The sequence below is a fragment of the Dipodomys spectabilis genome, unplaced genomic scaffold (assembly GCF_019054845.1).
Source record: "Dipodomys spectabilis isolate Male_0828 unplaced genomic scaffold, ASM1905484v1 ptg000003l, whole genome shotgun sequence".
Lineage (NCBI taxonomy): Eukaryota > Metazoa > Chordata > Mammalia > Rodentia > Heteromyidae > Dipodomys > Dipodomys spectabilis.
In genome coordinates this window covers 18155824-18177396 of record NW_024870680.1, presented here as the reverse complement: position 1 = coordinate 18177396, position 21573 = coordinate 18155824, and the positions used below count along the sequence as shown (strand labels likewise).

General features: G+C 41.4%; 1 protein-coding gene and 1 pseudogene across 1 annotated transcript; one reads left to right on the top strand and one right to left on the bottom strand.

The window, feature by feature from the left end:
- Positions 1-2027: 2027 nt before the first annotated feature.
- LOC122114980 (tripartite motif-containing protein 5-like) lies at positions 2028-19958 on the top strand. Its single transcript, XM_042688253.1, has 8 exons — positions 2028-2132; positions 13996-14474; positions 15478-15582; positions 16141-16371; positions 17049-17071; positions 18277-18377; positions 18512-18538; positions 18795-19958. Exons 2-8 carry the CDS (start codon positions 13998-14000, stop codon positions 19436-19438), a joined length of 1608 nt encoding a protein of 535 aa, XP_042544187.1. The 5' UTR covers positions 2028-2132; positions 13996-13997; the 3' UTR covers positions 19439-19958.
- On the bottom strand, positions 7001-7375 carry LOC122115004 (annotated as a pseudogene).
- Positions 19959-21573: the final 1615 nt, after the last annotated feature.

Below are 21573 nucleotides of genomic sequence, written 5' to 3'. Positions count from 1 at the left end.
ATAGATAGATAGATAGATATAGAGAGAGAGCTATCTTGCCTTTACTATAGCATTGGCCTTGAACAGGTCTTAATCTATTTCCTGTCTCTCTGAGAGTATTTCAAAGTCATTTCTCTATTGAACTCAGGGCCAAGCTCTCTTCCACTTGAACCACACCTTCAACCACTTCAAAGTCATTGTGAAAGAGTTTTTAGTCTTTCTTCTCTAGTCCAGTTTTTGTGTACAATCCAAAGTGGACATTTTCCCAATCATATAGAATTGCTTCATGTTTCACTGTGAAATTCTTCAGTGATTCTATTGCCCTCAGGATCATACAAAAATCCTTTTCTTCCTTAGGCTCATTGAAGGAAATGGCAAACCTGAAATGAACTTCTCAGGACAGCTAAGAACCTTGAATTTTGTTCTTTTATCATTCATTACCACTTTCTTGATTATTTGAACAATAAATGTCACACTTATTGACCTGCTATTTTATGTAAGATAAACCATTGGTGTGTTTGCAATATGTGTTAGATGGAATTGTGTTAGAGGTATCCATACTCCTGTTAAGAAAGAGTCTTACCTTCTCCACTGAAATAATGTCATATATTGAATAACACTGAACATAACAAACAACCTGGGATTAAGCAAGAGTAAAATTAGCATTGTGACACAAACCCCCAAGTCAAGACTCAGAAAGCTGTTGCAGCTCTCCAAGGATCACTAACTTTTCTCATGTCTCCTACTCAAAAGCAGAACCTAGCCAACAGATGGGACGCACCTTTTCTGACTTGGTCGGGTGAAATGGACATTTCAGAAGAAGTGGTGTAACAATAAAATTCTGAGACACGTGAAGGTGCTCCTTTTTTCACTTAATAAGTTTTACTTACTTTTTTTCTTTCTTTAAAACAATTTTTAGTGGTTAATTTGTTCTTTAATTCATTTTTTGTGTATATAGTACCTGAAGGATCGACCCCCACCCTGTTTTCCCAGGCACACACGAACATCAGGCAAGCCACCAAAGATCTGTGCAGAGTGCCTGACAGCAGGCAAGACAATCTGAGCCTGGTTGTAAACATTCCATTGTGGGCCTAACCTGTAAGGCGCTGAGGCCAAGGTGTGAACCTGGAGAGGGTTAAGAGGTTGGAAGACAGAACTAGACCCTGTAAAGGTCAAACCATTTAGGCAAGACAGATGTAGAGCTGTCTGACTATTAAGAAAGCTTGAGACCTTGGATAAGGGATTCTCTGCCTGCATCTACAGTCACCTCCTACCTCTCCACCCCTATACTAAACTCAAGCAACCTCTGACTCCTTGCTCAGACTCCATAAAACCTTGACTCCGGCCCCACCCCTTGGACACAGCTCCCAAGCCCATAGAAAGGCTGTGTGGCTCGCTGTTCCTCAATAAACAATACTAGTCTGTGGAAGATCAAGTCCAGATTGTTTCCTTCCTTTCTCTTCCCTTTTCCTAACAGTACCAATGAATCAAACCCAGGGCCTCATGCATCCTAAGCAAGCACTCTATCACTGAGCCACATTCCCCTCCTGTATTTACTTATTTCTGAGGAAGAGTTACATCACCCAGAATGGCTTAGAGCCCACTATGTCCCATGCTTGCCTCAAATTCCTGATCCACCTTACCACTGCCTCCTGGATGCTGAAATAAAGACATAGTTAAGAGTAAATTCTCGCTGGGCACAGATGGCTCACACCTGTAATCCTAGCTACTCAGGAGGCTGAGATCTGAGGACTGCAGCTCAAAGCCAGCCAGAGCAGGAAAGTCCATGAGACTCTTTAATCTCCAATAAACCACCAGAAAACCAGAAGTAGTGCTGTGGTTCAAGTGGTAGAGCGCTCACCTTGAGCTGAAGAGCTGAGGGACAGCGCCCAGGCCCAGAGTTCAAGCCCCACGACTGACAAAAAAAAAAAAAAGTAAATTCTCAGTAACAGCTCTCCTGTGAAAGAAATATGTGAGTCTCTAGCCCATTGATCTGTGGTTTCTCTTTCCCTTCCTTCTTTGCTCAAAGTGGACTTTGATTCTGAAGAGCAAATACTGACTTCCTGGAACCCTTCACTTCCCTCCATGGCATCTGAAAGCAACTGGAAGAGTCAGAGTTTGGGAAACTGTAGAAGAAAGGCACTGAAGCTTGGGTGAGTTTAATTATTTGTCAGGCCAGTTGCTCTGAAGAGAGGGGGAGCCCAGCCAGCAGGCTTCCTGTGAGAGCGCAGACTGTGAGCAGTGCCTGTGGAGGGGAGGCCTGGGGAGAAAAAGGGGGTTAAAGGTGGCCAAAGGCTGCTTCCTGAGGGGAGAGCGACTTTCCCAGATGCAGTCTTCTGCCATCTCTTCTGTACTCTGTAATTCTGAATTGCTCCTTGGTGAAGGGAGTCCGCGTGATCTCTCCCTGCCAGCAACAGGTGCCAAGCCAGAAGGATCTTTGAAAAGGAATGAAGGGCTGGGAAGGTGGCTCAGTGGTAGAGCGCTTGCCTTGCATGCCTGAGGCCCTGGGTTTGATTCCTCAGCACTACATAAACAAAAAGAAAAAAGCTGGAAGTGGCACTGTGGCTCAAGTGGTAGAGCGCTTGCCTTGCATGCCTGAGGCCCTGGGTTTGATTCATAGCACCACATGAACAAAAAGAAAAAAGCCGGAAGTGGCGCTGTGGCTCAAGTGGTAGAGCACTAGCTTTGAGCTGAAGAGCTGAGGGACAGCGCTGTCAGGCACTCTGCACAGATCTTTGGTGGCTTGCCTGATGTTCGTGTGTGCCTGGGAAAACAGGGTGGGGGTCGATCCTTCAGGTACCACATACACAAAAAATGAATTAAAGAACAAATTAACCACTAAAAATTGTTTTAAAGAAAGAAAAAAAGTAAGTAAAACTTATTAAGTGAAAAAGGAGCACCTTCACGTGTCTCAGAATTTTATTGTTACACCACTTCTTCTGAAATGTCCATTTCACCCGACCAAGTCAGAAAAGGTGCGTCCCATCTGTTGGCTAGGTTCTGCTTTCGAGTAGGAGACATGAGAAAAGTTAGTGATCCTTGGAGAGCTGCAACAGCTTTCTGAGTCTTGACTTGGCCCAGAGTTCAGGCCCCACGACCGGACCCAAAATAAATAAATAAATAAATAAAACTTACCTATTGAAGGATTTATTACAGGTGGATTTTGACCAATCCCCCCCATTCAAATAAACAAATGAAAGTTAAGAAGGATCAAACTCAGAAGTGTACCCTTTGCACAGTTCAATACTTGGAGAGAAGCTCCCAGTCGGTGTGGCTTTGTAGTCACTTGTGTTTAAATCGTTATCAAACTTGCCAAATGTTTTCCTGCTCTTAATTTTGTGACAATATGCCTTTCAAAGAGCAAGTGTCCCTTCCCCCGCCTCCCACCCCCCCATGAACCGAAAGTTTAAAAGTCCTTAAGGGAAGTGGAAAGTGAAACTTAGATTTGTCTTTACGGGAAATTGAGCAACCTTTCTGGAAAGCACCCATGATTCTCCAGATAAAGAGCAAGAGAAAGATTTTGTTTTGGGTGAGCAATATTAATGTGTTCAGCAGCAATTTCCTGACAACTATATGACCAATCCATTCAGTTTCAATTTCTGGATATTCCTGTACACAGGGAATAGGTAAATTGGAGTAACTCCAGTGCTGCACTCGAACCTGAGCATTGCTAGTTTTTCCTCAAAGACATTCTCCATGGATATTGGAGTCTGCTCTGTGCCTCCTGCCCCACCCACAGAAGAGAACAGCTGATGTCCCACTTTATTAAATTTTGTTTTTAAAAAATTACTTGTGCCTAGGGGCACTAATAGGTCATACTTGTAATCCTAGCTGCTCAGGAAGCTGAAATCTGAGGACCCAGGTTTGAACCCATGCTGGGCAGGAAAGTCTGTGAGACTCTTCCCTGCAGTTATTCACCAAAAAGTTGAAAGAGAAGAGTCAGCGCCAAAGCCCTGAGTTCAAGCCCCAGGACCAGCACACACACACACACACACACACACACACAGACACACACACACAGAATCCTGCACATACTCACTAGGAGTAAAGTAAAACAATGTTATCTGTTACAAGAAAGATGAGCTTAGACCAAATCTCTTTTCTTTCCCTCAATTTTTTCACAACATATTAATTGTATAAATGAATGTCATTTTAAGATTTCTAAAAGACCTACAAGCAAATAATAATAATAATAAATTACTTCATTGTTGTTCATTCTGTTTCCTTGCATCCCTCCTTTTGAACAAATACTAGTGGGTTTGTATTCATCTGTTTTCACATATGCATATGAAGTACTAGATCATACTCTCCTCCTTCCTTTCACCCTCTTCTTCCACCCTCCCCCTCCCCATAGCATTAGTTCCTATCTCCAAATAGTCCTTCCTCTCCCATTTCATAATGTTGGCATTATTTTTTAGGTTTAGATTTGTATTCTCAGTGTGCCTTATTTCTTTAGACATGATACTCCATCCTAGCAATTTTCCTTACCATATAGAAGTTATGTTTTCTCAGCCCAATTTTCTGAAGAGATTGTCCTAGTGTCTTTGTAGTGTCTTAGCCAAAAATTACTTCAGTATATGTTTTAGGTTTATTTCTACTCTGTGTCTGTTTTCATGTCAGTATTGTTTTCTTTAACAGTGCTTTTCAACTTAGCCAGTGTGATACTTCTAGGCTTGCTTTTTTAGAATTACTTTGGCCACTTGCAAGGTTTTGTTATTTTATTTTATTTTATTTGTCGGTCGTGGGGCTTGAACTCTGGGCCTGAGCACTGTCCCTCTTCAGCTCAAGGCTAGCCCTCTACCACTTCAGCTACAGTGCCACTTCCGGTTTTCTGGTGGTTTATTGGAGATAAGATTTCACGGACTTTCCTGCCCGGGCTGGCTTTGAACTGCGATCCTCAGATTTCAGCCTCCTGAGTAGCTAGGATTACAGGCATGAGCCACCGGCTAGGTTTTGTCATTTTTAACAACGCTTTTCTTATTGTGTAAAGAGTATCACTGGAATTGACAAGAATTACACTGAATCTGTAACTGGCTTTGGACACATAAGGGTATTTTAACAATGGCAATTCTTTCAATCCATGAACATGGGGCGTATGCTATCTTTACATATATTTATGATCTCTTTAATTTCTTTCTTTTCATTAGTTATAGTTTCAGTGTGCAGATCACTTATCTATTTTGTTGAACTTATTCTCAACTATCTTTGTTTTGGATCTCTTTCTCTCCCTCCCTTCTTCCCTCTCTTCTTTCACAGCAACATACTGTATATTCCAGGCTGGCTTTTAACTCAAAATTCTCCTGCCTCAACCTCCCCAGTGCTGAGCCCTATCATGCCCATCTCTGGAATAGTTTTCTTTAATTCTTTCTCAAGTTGTTCATTATTTGTGTACAAAAATGTATGTAGGGGTTGGGGATTTAGGTCAGTGGAAGAGTACTTGCCTAGCAAGGGCAAGGCTCTGAGTTCGATCCTCAGCTCTGAAAAACAAACAAAGAAAAAGGTACTTAATTTTTCTATTTATTTATGTATTTATTTTTCTAGTCCTGGGGCTTGAACTCAGGGCCTGAGCACTGTCCCTGAGCTTATTTTGCTCAAGGCTAGCACTCTACCACCTGAGCCAAAGGGCCACTTCTGGCTTTTCCTGTTTATGCGATACTGAAGAATTGAACCACATTTCCAACCCTCTATTTTTATTTTCTTTTTTTTTTTTTTGAGAGATCATTCACATAACTTTTATTAAGTATCTTGCTCTAGTCTCTGCTGTACTATTGTTAATCTTCCTGTGCCTGTTTATAAACTGTACCATACACAAATTGAGGGAGAAGAGAAAACAAATACAGTCATTATAGTCCATGTACATTGTACATTATGCAAAAACTGAACAATGTAATGATGGTAGGGCTGAGAGTGGGAAAAGGGTAAGAACAGTGGAAGGGGTGATATTGCTCAAGAAGCACTTACTCATAACCTGACTTGTGGAACTGGGACCTCTTTAGAGAACTACTTAGTTTCTTTTTTAAAATGTATCATAGGGATGCATTATAAGAATGACTATTCAGTAATGACCATTGAGAAATGCTCTTTGAAGATAATTCCTGTGAGGACTACATACACTATAGTCGCTAGATCCAGTATGCTGTAACTATCTCAATGCCACACCTTTCAGCCACGTGAGTTTACTCCATGGACACCATAGTAACTGCTGATAGGAAGACTTACTTATGCTACTCTGCCTTTTCTTTCTGCAGACCCTACAGCTTCTTTGACCCTTTTTTCTTTCCGTATTACCTCCTTTTCATTGAATGTTTCAGTGAGATATTGTTACCCCATTCTTAGGGGCTCTCGCTGATTTTCCCACCATGTCCTCACCAAAACTCGTGACAGCCAGGGACCAGTGACTCATAGAGGCTGACGTTGGGAGGTTTGCGATTTGAGGTCAGCCCTAGCAGAAAAGTTCACAAAATAAATTTTGATTATATAACTTTACAACTAATGGTTAAATTAACTTTAACCTTCTAATGTACTAAGCTGTACAGACATCAGCGTGTTGGGTGGTAGTCAGGAAATGTCAACTGACCAGTAAATGTGAATGATGAATGAAGACATAGGACTTCAAACTAGGTACACTTGTTCATAGGTCCCCTCCACTCCACACCCCCCCCCCAAAAAAAAAATCATACCAGGTGCTGGTAGATTACACCTGTAATTCAAGCTACTCAGAGACAGATATGAGGACCTCAGTTTGAAGCCAGCACCTGCAGAAACGTCCACGAGACTCTGGTCTCCAATTCACTGCCCAAAAGCCAGAAGTGGAGCTGTGGCTCAAGAGGTAGAATGCTCATTCAGAGCAAAATAAAAAAAGCTCAGAGACAGCACTCAGGCCTGGCACACTGACCATGTACACCTATCTGGGCATTAATGGCTTCCTTTACTGACTGTCAGATGGACTTTCCCAGTTCACTGGCCCCTACTTCGGAAGACAGTTGCACAGCCCATCTGTTCTTGACACAGACTGAGGCGTCTAATCCCTCCGGCGGTGTCCGCACGGGGCAGTGCAGCACTTGTAGAAGGTAGTCATTGGCTCGCCCGCAGAGCGGGTCTGAAGCTGCATGAAGTAAGCGCGGGGATGTTCGCATTTGGGACACGGCTCTGCGGTGGAGTCCACGTTCTCCCAGGCAGCGGCTCCCCCCCGAGGACGTCATCCACTTCCTTCAGCTTCGGGTACTTCCGGTTTGTGACCTTGCGGGTGATATTGTGCACGTAGGGGCAAGTGTTGCAGGCGAAGCGGTGGCAACGCTGTCCCTCCTCCACTATCAGCCGGTTCCCGCAGCCGGGGCCGAAGAGCAACATCACCTCAGCCCTGCCGCGCGGACGGCACGGGCGCGCCAGCCTCTATTGTTATTTTCTATTTTACAACTTTACCGAAGTCGTTGGTTCTCACAATGGTTTACCATGTCTGGGGTTTTCTTTAGTAATTTCATTTATACAAGTGCAGTGTTTCTTTTACGATTTTCAAGTCTTTTTCTCCTCATTGCTTGTACTTGTTGGCACTTCAAGGGACAGAAAGTGAAGTGGGTATTCTTGTCTTCTGCTAGATTTTAGAGGAAAAGCTTTTTGGTTTTTTTCCATACTTATAATGTTAGCTATGGAATTTTCAGATATGGGCTTAATTATGCTGAGGGAAATTCTTTCTATACTTACATTATTTTAGAGTTGCAATTATGAAAGGAAATTAAACTTTATTAAATGTGCTTATTTTTTATCTTTTTTACTTTTTATTTTGCCAGTCCTGGAGCTGGAACTCATGGGTACTGTCCCTGAGCTCCTTCTGCTCCAGGCTAGCACTCTACCAGTTGAGCCTCAGCGCCACTTTCGGCTTTTTCTGTTTATGTAGTACTGAGGAATCAAACCCAGGGCTTCATGCATGCTAGGCTAGCACTCTACTACTAAGCCACATTCTCAACCCTCTTAATAATAGTTTTATATCTTTCATAACCCTATTGATGTGGTATGTTATATATTAATCTTGAATGCCACATATTAATCCCAATTGCTTTTTATTTATAATCTTTTTTTTTTTCTTTGTCTATCCTCAGGCTTGAACTCAGGGCCTGGGTACCTTCCCTGAGCTTCTTTGGGCTCAAGGCTAGCACTCTACTACTTGAGCCACAGCACCACTTTTGGGCTTTTCTGAGTATTTTTTTTGGGGGGAGGGGGGGAGTGGTCTGGTCGTGGGGCTTGAACTGTGGACCTGGGCACTGTCCCTCAGCTCTTCAGCTCAAGGCTAGTGCTCTACCACTTGAGCCACAGCGCTACTTCCGGCTTTTTTCTTTTTGCTTATGTGGTGCTGAGGAATCAAACCCAGGGCCTCATGAGTGCAAGGCAAGCGCTCTACCACTGAGCCACCTTCCCAGCCCTTTCCTGAATAGTTTTATTGGAGATAACAGTCTCACAGATTTTCCTGCCCAGGCTGGCTACAAACTGCAATTTGCAGATCTCAGCCTTCTGAGTAGCTAGGATTATAGGCACCCAGCACCCATCTTAATTATAATCTTTCTGGTAAGTTATTGAATTCAGTTTCCTGGTGTTTTGTTTATACGTGTTACTTTTTGAGTTCAACAGAGATGTTAACTCTATTTTTTTCATTACAGTGGCCTGTTTGTCTTTTGAAGCTATCTGATTCTAAGCTTTCCTACATTAAGAGGTTTTAATTATACTTTTTGTCTCCTTATTTTATTCATCTATTTGATTTTTACGTCTTCTTAATTCAGTCTTTGCAAGTTGTATTTTCAGAAATAATCAATTTCCTTTGTGTTATCCATTTATTTGTTCCTATTAGTCCTTTATGATCCATTTTAATTCTTTTTTTTTTTTTGTCGGTTGTGGGTCCTGAACTCTGGTCCTGGGCGCTGTCCCTCAGCTCTTCAGCTCAAGGCTAGCACTCTACCACTTGAGCCACAGCGCCACTTCTGGCTTTTTCTGCTTATGTGGTGCTGAGGAATCGAACCCAGGGGCTCATGCATGCAAGGCAAGCACTCTACCACTGAGCCACCTTCCCAACCCCCCATTTTAATTCTTGAAGCATTTATTATAAAGTGTCCACTTCTGCTTCAGATTTTATTCAAGTCATGTCAGTATTTTTAATTTGTATTTTAGTTGGAATTTGTTGTATTTATTTGATTAGAATTTATTGTATTTTTGGTTAGTATTTGGTTTTAGTTAAAAAATTGAAAATTTTGTTTAGTTTGAAAATAAACATTTTGGTTAATTTCTTTTGTGGTCTTTTGATATATATTTGTTCATTTTTTTCCTTCTGCTAACTTTCCATTTAGCTTTTTCCTTTCCTAATTCTAGAGGATTAGAACTAGGATATTTATCTGATATCCTGCTTCTTTTCTTAGTCTAATACTTTACTGCTATGAAATGCTCTCGTTAGTCCAGTACTGGTGGCTCACACTTGTAATCGTAGCTACTTAGGAGGCTGAGATCTGAGGATCACAGTTCAAAGCCAATGGGCAGGAAAGTCTGTGAGACTCTTATCTCCAATAAATCACTAGAAAAACAAAACAAAACAAGTGGCACTGTGACTCAAGTAGTAGAGTGTTTCCCTTGAGCTGAAGAGCTGAGGGATAGTACCCAGGCCCAGAGTTCAAACTCCATGACCAACAACAAAAATGCTCTTATTAATGCTTTTGCTTTGTGCTGTCAGCTCTGATTTCCTTTTTATTTCTGTTTTGAGTCATTGATGGTTCAAGAGAATGTTGTATAACTTCCAAATATTTGCGAGGTTTCCCCCAAGTCTTCCTTACTGTCCAATTCTAGTTTCACACTGTGTGATTAGCAAACATGCTTTAAATCATTTTGGTCTTATTGATCTTAGTGGGACTTGATTTGTGTCCTAATGGATAATCTGTCTAGGAAAATGTTCAAGGTGTGTTTTAAAAGATAAACTTATGTTTCTAGGCACGGGTGGCTCAAATATTTAGAAGCCTGAGATCTGAGAATCATGGTTCAAAGCTAGCCCAGGAAGGAAAGTCCATGAGACTCTTGGTTTCCATTAAACTTACCTCCATCCCTCCTTAACCCCTACCCCAAAGAAAGTAGAGCTGTGGCTCAAGCGGTATAGCACTAGCTTTGAGCAAAATGTTCAAAGACAACACCCAGGCCCTGAGTTCAAACACCAAGATCAGCACAAGCACACACACACACACACACACACACACACGATTGTGTGTGATTCCATGCATGCATCTGTGTTATCTCTTCTCAGCAAACACATGCATTCATGATTTTTGAAACCTATCAAGGGCTTTGAGTTTCTAGGCCAACTTAAATACCAACATTTACAAAATCAGATTCCTTGTACCTGCCACTGTTTAGAATCTACTTCCATACTTTTGTTGTTCTGGTATTCATTTTGTCTTTGTAAATTGAATCTTTTTGTCTTGATTAACTCTGTACAGGTATAGGATAGATCTCTGAAAGAGGAACCTGAACAGATTAAATTCATGCTAGCTCAATATATTGAAGATAACCTTTTAAAACAAATATGATCACTATTTGTATAACTAAAGAAAGAATTAACATACTGTGTGCATGCAGACAGGGAAATGTTTGTTGATTATGGAGTGGTAAGAAAAGAAATCCTTGCAAGCATCTGGCCATTGGTGATATTGTTTAAAAACCAGATGAAGTAGTCAGAACAGCTCTTTCTCATAAGGACAACCTGTAGAGAAAATACCAGAATGAATCTTACTAATTCAAAGGAAGCAATCCATGCTGAGAGCAGTGCAAATGTAAAAATCTTCATGAAGAAATTATTTGGTGCTTTAGGTCTTGGAAAGAAAAGACAAGAATAGATGTTTGATTACCTAAGAATCTTATGAGGCAGGGGATGGGGGAGAGCCGGGGAGGAAGGGGCTGGGAAGGTGGCTCAGTGGTAGAGTTCTTGCCTAGCATGCATGAAGCCCTGGATTCGATTCCTCAGTACCACATACACAGAAAAAGCCGGAAGTGGTGTTGTGGCTCCAGTGGTAGAGTGCTAGCCTTGAGCAAAAGAAGTTCAGGGATAGTATCCAGGCCCTGAGTTCAAGCCCTGGGACCAGGAAAAGAGAGAGAGAGAGAGAGAGGGAGAGAGAGAGAGAATCTCTTAGGTGGGATTCTCTTGCCTTCTTGCTCTTGGTAGGAATTGCAGTACTATATTGAATAGGAGTGGAGAGAGTGGGCATCCTTGGGCCCATTTGCTTAAAAGATTTTATTACAACCTTTCACTTTGAGACTGTGTCTGCTTTTGTTGGCAAGATGTGTCTCTTGTAGACAACAGATGGTCTAGTCTTTCTTGGATCCAAGTATCAGTCTATGTCTTTTAATAGGAAAGTTAAGTTCATGGATATTGAGGGTTAGGATTGAGAGGTGTCTGGTAATGCCTGCCAGTGATCTCCTTCTTTAGGGGCTGTGACTCTTCTATTCTTACTATATTTATCTGGCTCTCTGGTAAGGGACATTTTCTCTGCCAACATTGCATCCTTGTTGATTTATTATATGAAGGATATCTTTAAATATTTTTTGGCATGCTGGCTTGGTGGATATAAATTGTCTTAATCTTTGTTATAGCATGTTTTCATTTGTCCTTCAGTTATGAAGGAGCACTTCACTGGTGCAGTATGCTGGGTTAATCATTGTTTGATTTTAGGGTTTGGAATACATCATACCAGGCTCTTCTTGCTTTCATGGTCTCAGCTGAGAAGTCTGTGTTTATTTGGACTGTTGTTCCTTGGTAATCAAGCTCTCTGACAGCTTTTAGGATCCTTTGCTTGGTCTCTCTATTGATCCCATGTGAATTATAATGTGGCAGTAGGATGTTCTGCTCTGATCCGTGATGTTGGGTGTCTTAAATGCTTCTTGTATCTGAACAGGCCTTTCTTTTCGGACATTTAGGAAGTTCTCTGCTAGGATTCTGTGAAATATGTTTCCCATCCTCTTGACTATCTCCTCTTTCCATTCCTGAATACCTATTAGGCTTAAGTTGGATCTTTGATTGAGTCTCATAATTCGTGAAGGCTTCTTTCTTGTTTCTTGGGTTTTTATTATATAATAACTGCCTGTCATTCAATTTGATCTGTTCTGTCTTCTGGATCTAAGATTTTTGCCTTCTACTTTATCTATTCGGCCACAGAAGCTTTTTACTTCATTGTTTAATTCTCTGATTTCTGTTTGGTCTTTTCTGAGGGTTTCTATCTCTTTATTGAAGTCTTGTTTTAGGATTTTTAAGGACCTCTTTACATCACTAATTTGTTTGTATTTTTCTTAATCTCCTTTAACTGGGTGGCTACTTTCTCACTGAACTCCTTTGACATTTCTTGAACTTGATTTCGCTTTTTGTTTATGAGGGTAAAAGAATAATGGAAGAATTCATAGAGACCACAATGCTCACGAATTGTCTTATATATAATTTCAAATTATTCATTGCCAGGTACTGGTGGCTCACGCCTGCAATCCTAGCTACTCAGGAGGCTGAGAGCTGAGGGTCGCGGTTCAAAGCCAGCCTGGGCAGGAAAGTCCGTGAGACTGTTATCTCCAATAAACCACTAGAAAACCGGAAGTGGCTCTGTGGCTCAAGCAATAGAGCGCTCACCTTGAGCTGAAGAACTCAAGGACAGCGCCCAAGCACAGAGTTCAAGCTCCACAACCAACAAAAAAGAAAAAAAAATTCATTAATTAAATTTATCAGCAATGCTTTTAGTGCATTTTGTGAAATGTCTTCTAGGGCCCTATTTCCCTGCTCTGTTTGGAGTGATCATTGTATTTCCTTGGATTTGCATATTTCTAGTATTTCTGTGGTGTCTTCTGTCCATTTGAAGAACCTTTTGGTGTTATCTTTTGGGAATCTATGATCTTCTAAATAAGCTCTTCCTTGTGTTCTCGGATGACTAGGCAGCTAGAGTTCTGTCCCTTTATTGAGATTTACTTATCTGGGTTCAGGGCTTATAGGGATCATTCAGTGGAGATGTAGGACTCAGTTGTGTTGTGGAATTGTACTGTTATGTTTGACTCTCAGATGAAAGCATTGAGATTGTAAGGTAAGGTTAGGATGGGGAGGGCTAGTTTTCCAGGGTGTATTTGAATGAGAGGGGTACTAGTTTTAGGGGAGTGAGAGGAGAAAAGACAAGAGCAAGAGAGAGAATGAATGTGGTGGAGGATATAAATGAGGGAGAGGAAGGAGAAGAAGAAGAAAAAATAAAACAAAGGGAAAGGAAGGAGAAAAGAAGAAACAAAATACCCCTTGTAGTCTATGTTGTAGAAGAAAGGAGTCAAGTAAAGAGAAGGCACCCTGATAGTGTCTTCTGTAGAAGGCCTAAGGTAATTGCTACCTCCTGTCAAATGTAAGCTCTACTTTTGAAAAGAGAGAGGTGACATAAGGAAAAGTAGGATATTACATGGGTATATTGCAAATAACACATTATAAATTGCATAAATACATATTTCAAATCATCCTATCAGTAGACCCAGAACATTCAACTTGGAGATTTATGTTCTCTAAAAATGAATGAAGAGAAAGAAGAAAAAGAGAGAGAAAAAATAAACTATGTTCAAAAAGGAGGGAGGGGGAGGAGTGCCTCTCTGCTGTGTTGTCAGAGATCAGGGCTGTTCCATACCGCAGTTTCTATGGCAATAGCCTGAGTTAGGACTGTTTTAGAGAAAGAGCCTCAGTTCTGAGTTGTAATTTGATTAGAGTTGTTAATGGAGCTAGATGCATCTTTCCCATCACAGATACTGGAATGGAGAATGTTATGGTTTTCAGCCTTCTTTCCTGTGTAGGGGTGGGTCCTGATGTCGTTTTCCCAAGGTTCTTTCTAGCTGCATGCCTCTCCTAGGGGTGTGGCTCTCTGCCAGTGTGAGTTTTGGGGACAGTTGAGAGTTGTTGTTCACTGGCACAAGAACAGGTTCTGGAGTTGTTTTCCCAGGTGCCTCCGTGAGTGCATGTCTCTCTAATTTGCCCCCATTTTACCTTTCCAGTCATGCAGGAATCTGAACATCAGAAGCCTCAAAAGTCAGGACCTGCAGGAACAGGGAAACAGCCATCAATGGCTTCAGCAATCTTGGCCAACATAAAGGAGGAGGTGACCTGCCCCATCTGCCTGGAGCTCATGACAGAACCTATGAGCATAGACTGTGGACATATCTTCTGTCAAGCTTGTATCACCTCAAGCTATAAATTCAACATGGGCACAGGATCGGAGAGCAATTGTCCTGTGTGTCAAAGCCCTTACAACTTTGAGGACTTACGACCTCATCGACACATGGTCAACATAGTGCAGAGTCTCAAGAAAGCCACGTTGAGCTCAAAGGAGCAGAATGTGCATCATTGTCCACAGCATGGTGAGAAACTCCAGCTCTTCTGTAAGGATGATGAGGAGGTGATTTGCTGGCTTTGTGAGCGATCTCAGCAGCACCGTGGTCACAACACATGCCTCTTGGAAGAGGTTGCCCAGGAGCACCAGGTAAGAATCAGGGATGAGGGAAGACAGAGCACAGAATAGTCCCTAAGGGAAATCTCTACTGGGTAGCATTCATTGTAGTTTAAATACATCACCATCCTAGAACTGAGATGTGTGACTCTTTTCCACTCCATGTAGACTTTCTCAGGCCTAAAGGACATGTCTGTGCAATCTGCTGTCTTACAAGAGAAGGAGCCTAAATATGAACTCTTGGCAGCAGAAAATATTGCTCTACTGTATCTTCCATGGGTTGAAACTTGTTGACCAAGAATGTTCCTTTTAATGAAGCAATAATTGAAATGAATTCAGATGTAGACTATTTTCACTGGTGAGGACCAGAATTCTCTTCTGTATAAAAAGTATCCATTTATCCTGGTGTTGGTAGCTCATGCCTACAATAGTAGCTACTCAGGAGACTGAAATATGAGAATCACCATTCCAAGTCAGCCTAAGCAAAAATGTCCACAATGCTCTTAGTTCCATTGAATCAGCAAGTAACTGGAAGTGAAAATGTGGTTTATGTGGTTAGAGAACCAGCTTTGAGCAGGGAGGCCAGGGAGAAAGCTAAGCTAGAGCAAAAGGTACTGAGTTCGAGTTCCTATACTGTTACAAAACAAAACAACAATGAAGAATCAGTGTAAGTGGGTATGGTAGTACATGCCTCTAATGTAGGAATTACCACCATAGGAAGACTGAAGCAGGAAGATTCAGAGTTTTAGGTCAGCCTGGGCTACAAAGAGAGTTTGAGGCCAACTTGGGGCTGGCTCAAAACAAGCCATCAGAAAGAACCATTCTGTTGTTAATAAGAGGATTGTTATGTTATTACCTGAGACAGACTTCAAGAAGACTTTTGCCACCTCAGTTTTTCTTCCAACTGCTAGAAGTTAATTACAGTTCTCATCCTTTCTGTAAACTGGACTCTCTTCCTGATTTCTTCCATGTTATCCCTTGTGGAGAGGCTGAGAAAGTTCAGACAGTGACTCTGCCGTGGTTCCTTCCTTATTCACAGAACAAGCTCCTGGCAGCTCTGGACAAGCTGAGGAAGAACAAGGAAGAATCTGAGAAGTGGAAAGATGAACTCCAACAAGACAAAATTTCTTGGCAGGCAAGGAAAGACACTTCTGAAGGAGTTAGCCCAAACTGAGCAGAACAATGGGGAGGAGCTCCCTCCCGGCTTCTCTATTTCCTGAGGGTTGATAAGGCCCAAAGTCATTTGATTAGTCTTCTCCTTTTCCTATGTGGGGTGGGGGCTGCAGAGTGAGGAGATCACAGAGGAGCCCAACTTCCTGGGGGAAGCCATTGCTGTGATGCTGATGAGGAAAGGTATTTGGTAATGGATTATACTTCTGTCCTCAGTGTTTGAATTCTGAAGGAGAGTTCAGGAATGGGTTGAGGAGTGACAGAGATAACCGTGAATCTTGTGTTAAAGCTATGTCACACGCATTCATCCAGTTTTGTCTCAGGCTAGACTTTGATCATGCTGACTTAAGGTCCTTGGTTTGAAATGTCATGAAGGGAAAACATGGTTCCCTAAGAATTACTCTCTCCTTGAGCTTCCCTTCTCTATGAGACCTCCCCAAGCAATCTCCAGCCCTACCTGATACTCTGAATGCTTCTCTCTCTCTCACCCTCTCTCACCCCCCCACCTCTTTTGATTTTGAAGACTCAAATACAGGGCAAGATACAAAATGTTCAGGCTGATTTTACACAGTGGAGAGGTATCCTGGACACTGAGGAGGAGAAAGAACTCCAAAAGCTGAAAAAGGAGGAGGAAGATGGTTTGCAAACCCTGGCAGTGTCAGAAAATGAGCTTACCCAGCAGAGCACGCATGTGACTAAGCTCATCTCAGATGTGGAGCGTCTGTTAGAAGGGTCCACCATGGAGATGCTGCAGGTAAGTCTTTGAATAGTTCCCTATATCTAGATTCAGAAAATCTTCTCTTTTCTTTTTGCAGTGGCATGTGTGTGTGTGTGTGTGTGTGTGTGTGTGTGTGCATGCACACATGCATGCATGCACACGCGCATGCATGTACACATGTAGTGTATAAGGGCTATGAAGTCCTTCAGGCTTTGTAGTACCTCTTTCTGGAGTCACTTCAGATGCCACCTAATACTTGGCAAATACTGTTAGTTTATATTATCTGTTTAAAAAAAAGTGAGGGGCTAGGAAGGTGGCTCAGTGGTAGAGTGCTTGCCTTGCATGCCTGAGGCCCTGGGTTTGATTCCTCAGCACCACATAAGCAAAAAGAAAAAAAAAAAAGCCGGAAGTGGCGCTGTGGCTCAAGTGGTAGAGGGCTAGCCTTGAGCTGAAGAGCTGAGGGACAGCGCCCAGGCCCGGAGTTCACAACCGGACCCAAAAAAAAAAAAAAAAAAGTGAAAGACCCATGCATTGTTTAAATCACCTCCTAAGGAGATATGGAATGACTGTATTTAGTCTTCTCTTTCCATTTTTTTGTCTTTCATACTTGGGTCATTTCTAACCTCACCACATCAGAGTTTGGTGAGGCTCTGATGAAACTTTAAAAGAAAGTACAGCCTATTCTTAAATTATGTTGTCTCCTTTCTCCCTAGGATGTGAATACCATCATGAGAAGGTATGTGTGGGATACTAGGAGGGTCCTTTGTTTGGTAAGACAAGATTTGGAGATCTAGCTAGTGCACAATTATAGTATAACATCTCCTAGATCAGGAATATATGCCTGTAGTATTGTCTCAAGTTCTGGACATAAATCAGAGTTTGGATGTATTAGACTATTGGGAATAAATTAGATCCTCTGGTAGGGGTGAAGGCTATGAAAACTTACAATATGGATCAGGAAAGATATTGTGATATTGGGGATGAGATGATACGGTAGCAGACCCCTTGTGGCATAACCATTTATTCACCCAATGTGCCTGTATCAGCTCTGGTCCTGGATCTCATAGGTGCTTGATTGATTTTAAATAGAACAAATCTTCTTTATCTGCTTTAGACCCAGAATTCTCCACTAACAAACTTCCTATGTGTTTCCATGTTTCTCCTGAAAATAAGTAACCAGTTGCATATATGTTTTCGAAAATAGTCATCTTGACCTGTGAGAACAGGGTTTGGGCTCTGGTGCAAATGGTCCATGTGGCTCACAGACTTTACAAAAGTGAAGGAAGTGGCATCCTTGTGTCTAAGGATGCACAGCCACCTGGCAGCTCCCTTCGCCTGTCAATATCACCATATCTCCTCACTCATGGACTTCAGAGCAGCATTATTTTGGTGTTCATAAAGCCTCCTTTTCACCAATGTTTGTAATTTCCCTCTAGAGAATCTGAAGGCTAAGCAGTTCTCTGAGAGCCTCTGTAATAGTCAACTGGCTATGAAATTCTTGGGTTTCTCCAGATACGATTTTTACACTTTCTATGCCTTGAATATCCAGGAGGAACCATGTTTTGCCAACTTATTTTGTAACCATTTTTTCTAGGAACCCAGATAAGTGGCAGTCTTTCCTATATACTTATTTTCTTGTGATTTAAAACCCATGAGCTCATCATTTCTTGGGAATTTTGAGAGGTTGAGATGGAAAAGTTGACTGTTTCATTTTAGACAGGGGAAACTGCTTCAGAAAGTTTAAAGTCTTCTCTAAGTCACCCAGAGAGTCAATGAGAAGGTAGATGTATATATTATGACTTCAGCTACAGGCTATTCTTTCTTTTCTCAGGACCCCACTGTAGGTACATATAATGGTCAGTAGGGTGAAACAATAGGTAGTTTGGTGGTGATGAAGGTTATTAAGTCTGAGGTATAGAGGTTCATTCTTCTCATCCCTAGATGTGAACTCTTGACAATGAAGAAGCCAATACCTTTCCCCAAGAAAGAACAGACAGTGTTCCCAATAACTGGTCTGAGAGGAGTGCTGCAAGCGTTTCAAGGTGAAGTTAGGCGTGGTTGTGGGGGGTGTAGCTGTGGTGAGGGCTAAGTGGGGGCCGGTGTCATTTCTAGATGCGGCTTCTAGATGTGAAGGGTGGACACTGTGTGGTGATGTGATCTCTTGTTGTCATTTCAGAGCTGACTGATGCCCGCCAATACTGGGGTAAGAAGCAATCAAAGTTTCTTGCCATCTTTCAGAATTAGTTTTGTTACTGTGTCTTATGTTTTCAGACTTAGGTTTCTCTTTGCTACACACAAATAGAAATGATGCTTTTGCAGTGTCTTACCTTGCCTTATTTCCTTATGATTTCAAGTTCCTTCCAGTTATCTCTCCTATTCTTGTTGTAATTTGGCTTATAACCTCACAAAAAGAGTTCTCTTGTATTCCTTACCCAAACATGTCATTTTTTTTCCTATAGTGCACCTGAGAGTGACTACAAATGACGATTCAAGAATTGACATTTCTAAGGATCAAAGAAAAATAAGATACCAGTATACTCCTGTCTTTTTCACAGAAGAACCTTTTTCAATTTCTAGAGATCATTTTTTCCCCGCTCAGAAAGTTCATAAGAAAGTTTTAGGTTTTTCACAAAATGCATTTCAATTGCCAGGAAATAATTCACCTCTCCTAGGAGTCCTAGGTGCCCTCGTAATCACATCAGGGAAGCACTACTGGGAGGTAGATGTGTCTAAGAAAACATCCTGGCACCTGGGGTTAAGTGATGGAAGACACTTCAGACGCAGGCCAAGTCATAATCATACTATTTATGAAGTTCCTCGACCAAAACTTGGTTACTGGATTATAGGGATGGAGAATAAATCTGAGTATAAAGCTTTCGGGGAGGATCCTACCACCCATTCTCCTTTGTCCTTGCCCCTGTCTTTGCCTGTCGCTCTTGAACGTGTTGGGGTTTTTGTAGACTACCAGGCTGGCTCAGTCTCATTTTACAGCACTACATACAATGCATTTCTCATCTACAAGTTCACTAACTGTGCCTTTCCCCATGAAGTCTATCCATATTTCAATCCTTTACAATGTCCAGAGCCAATGATTCTATGCTGATCCAGCTCTTAAGCTTTTTTACCCCCTTTGACACTTCTGCGCACTGTCCCTGGCCCTGGTGTGTGTTCCATGCATCTGATCCCCTCTGTGCTTCTTGAAACATCTTCTCCTCCTTACTTGAGTCTTTCTGATTCAATGTCCTTCACTTATAACTAGGATGTACACCTTTCTATGGGCCAGATTCTTCCTGATACTGTGTTTGTTTGGGAGATAATCTTATTTCATCATTCCTAATATCACAGCCCTTTTCTCTCTGCCACTGACAGAAAATGCAGAGTTGTTTCAACAAGGTTTTTGTGTCATTGAAAGACTATATATATATAGGAATCACTCCCTTAAAGAAGGAGCCCTTAGCAGTGTCTTAGCTTTACTCTCAGACTCTTTATTCATCAAGGAGAAAAGTGTCACAAATGATCTAGACCAAGAAGCAGATTCTGTGTACATTGTGGTTTTAACTCATGTCCCCTCTCAAATGTATTTGCAGTGTAAACTGGATTAAAATATTGAAACGTTGTGTGTATTTTCTGGCAAGTTTCATATAAAGAATTTAACTTACACGTTAGAACTGTATAAGAAAGTAAGCTCTGTATTAAACATCTATTTAACTCTAAATAAATATGTGCTCAATTCATTACTGAAAACCAGGGGTTGTATCAGTGTTCAGAAAACTGGTTGTGCAAAATGAGAATCTGGAAATGACTTCACTCAAGAAGTATTCTATTTAGGTTCCAAGTACCACACTGTTCTACTTTGGAAACATGTGATTTATTTTTCTCTTGATAATTAGAATTGTTTTGGTGAAAATCCTGGTGTTTCCACTTATTAGTCTCTATCATGTAAACTAAAATTTATTGTATTCAAATTACCACTTATGTCAGGAGCTGGTGGCTCACGCCTGCAATCCTAGCTACTTAGGAGGCTGAGATCTGAGGATCACAGTTCAAAACCAGCCAGGCAGGAAAGTCCATGAGATTCTTATCTCCAATTAGCCACCAGAAAACTGGAAGTGATGCTGTGGCTCAAGTAGTAGAGTGCTAGCCTTGAGCTGAAGAGTGTATGGACAGCGCGTAGGCCCAGAGTTCAAGCCCCAAGACTGACAAAAAAAAATACTACTGAATAAAAAATTAAAAATAATAGTACTAATGATGAAGAGATGTAATGCATGTAGTGTTATGGACAGAAAATTTTTAATAACTTACTGTTTCTCATCTATAATCAATAACTCAATATCTTTTGTATTAATTTTTGGATTCTCATTGCTACAGAAGTGAATGTCAAGAAAATATACCAGTTCACTTTCAAGAACATTTCCCTATTTGCTTTATGGAATAGAATTGAAGAATATAGATTGAAGATTATTTGTAATATTTTAAGCAAGCCTTGTTTCTTTAAACAATAAATGATAGTGATTCTTAAAGAATATTAATATTGTTCTTTTATATTAAAAATAAAAATTAATCCTGTGATTCATCATTTCTTGCCATGTGCTCTAGGAAACTAAATTTAATTAAGTTTTGTTAACCTAATTATAAGAACATCAGTATGATAATGACATGTTATCTGGTTTCAGTGTGTAGTCTTCTTTTTTTTTTTTGGCTGGTTGTAGGGCCTGAACTCTGGGCCTGGGCACGGTCCCTCAGCTCTTCAGCTCAAGGCTAGCACTCTACCACTTGAGCCACAGCACCACTTCTGGCTTTTTCTACTTATGTGGTGCTGAAGAATCGAACCCAGGGCCTCATGCATGCGAGGCAAACACTCTACCACTAAGCCACCTGCCCAGCCCACTGTTCAGTCTTAACTATGCATGGTACACACCATTGACATGATATCACATTGAAAATGAGATGTAGCTAGTTGTGACCTTGATTTGCCATTACATTGTGTACACACATGTGTGTACATGTGTGTGTAAGTGTGAGTGTGAGTGAGTGTGGGGGGAGATGGTGGGCCTGTGCCCCTGCCCACGTTGTGCCAGTACTAGGGCTTGAACTCAGAGCCCTGTGCACTGAGTTTTTCTTACTCAACTTTCTTGCTTATACCTGGAACTTCACTAATTGACCTTACCTCTACCTAGCGTTTTTGGTGATAAATGGGACATAAAGTCTTGGGGACTTTTCTGTCTTTGAATAAAATCC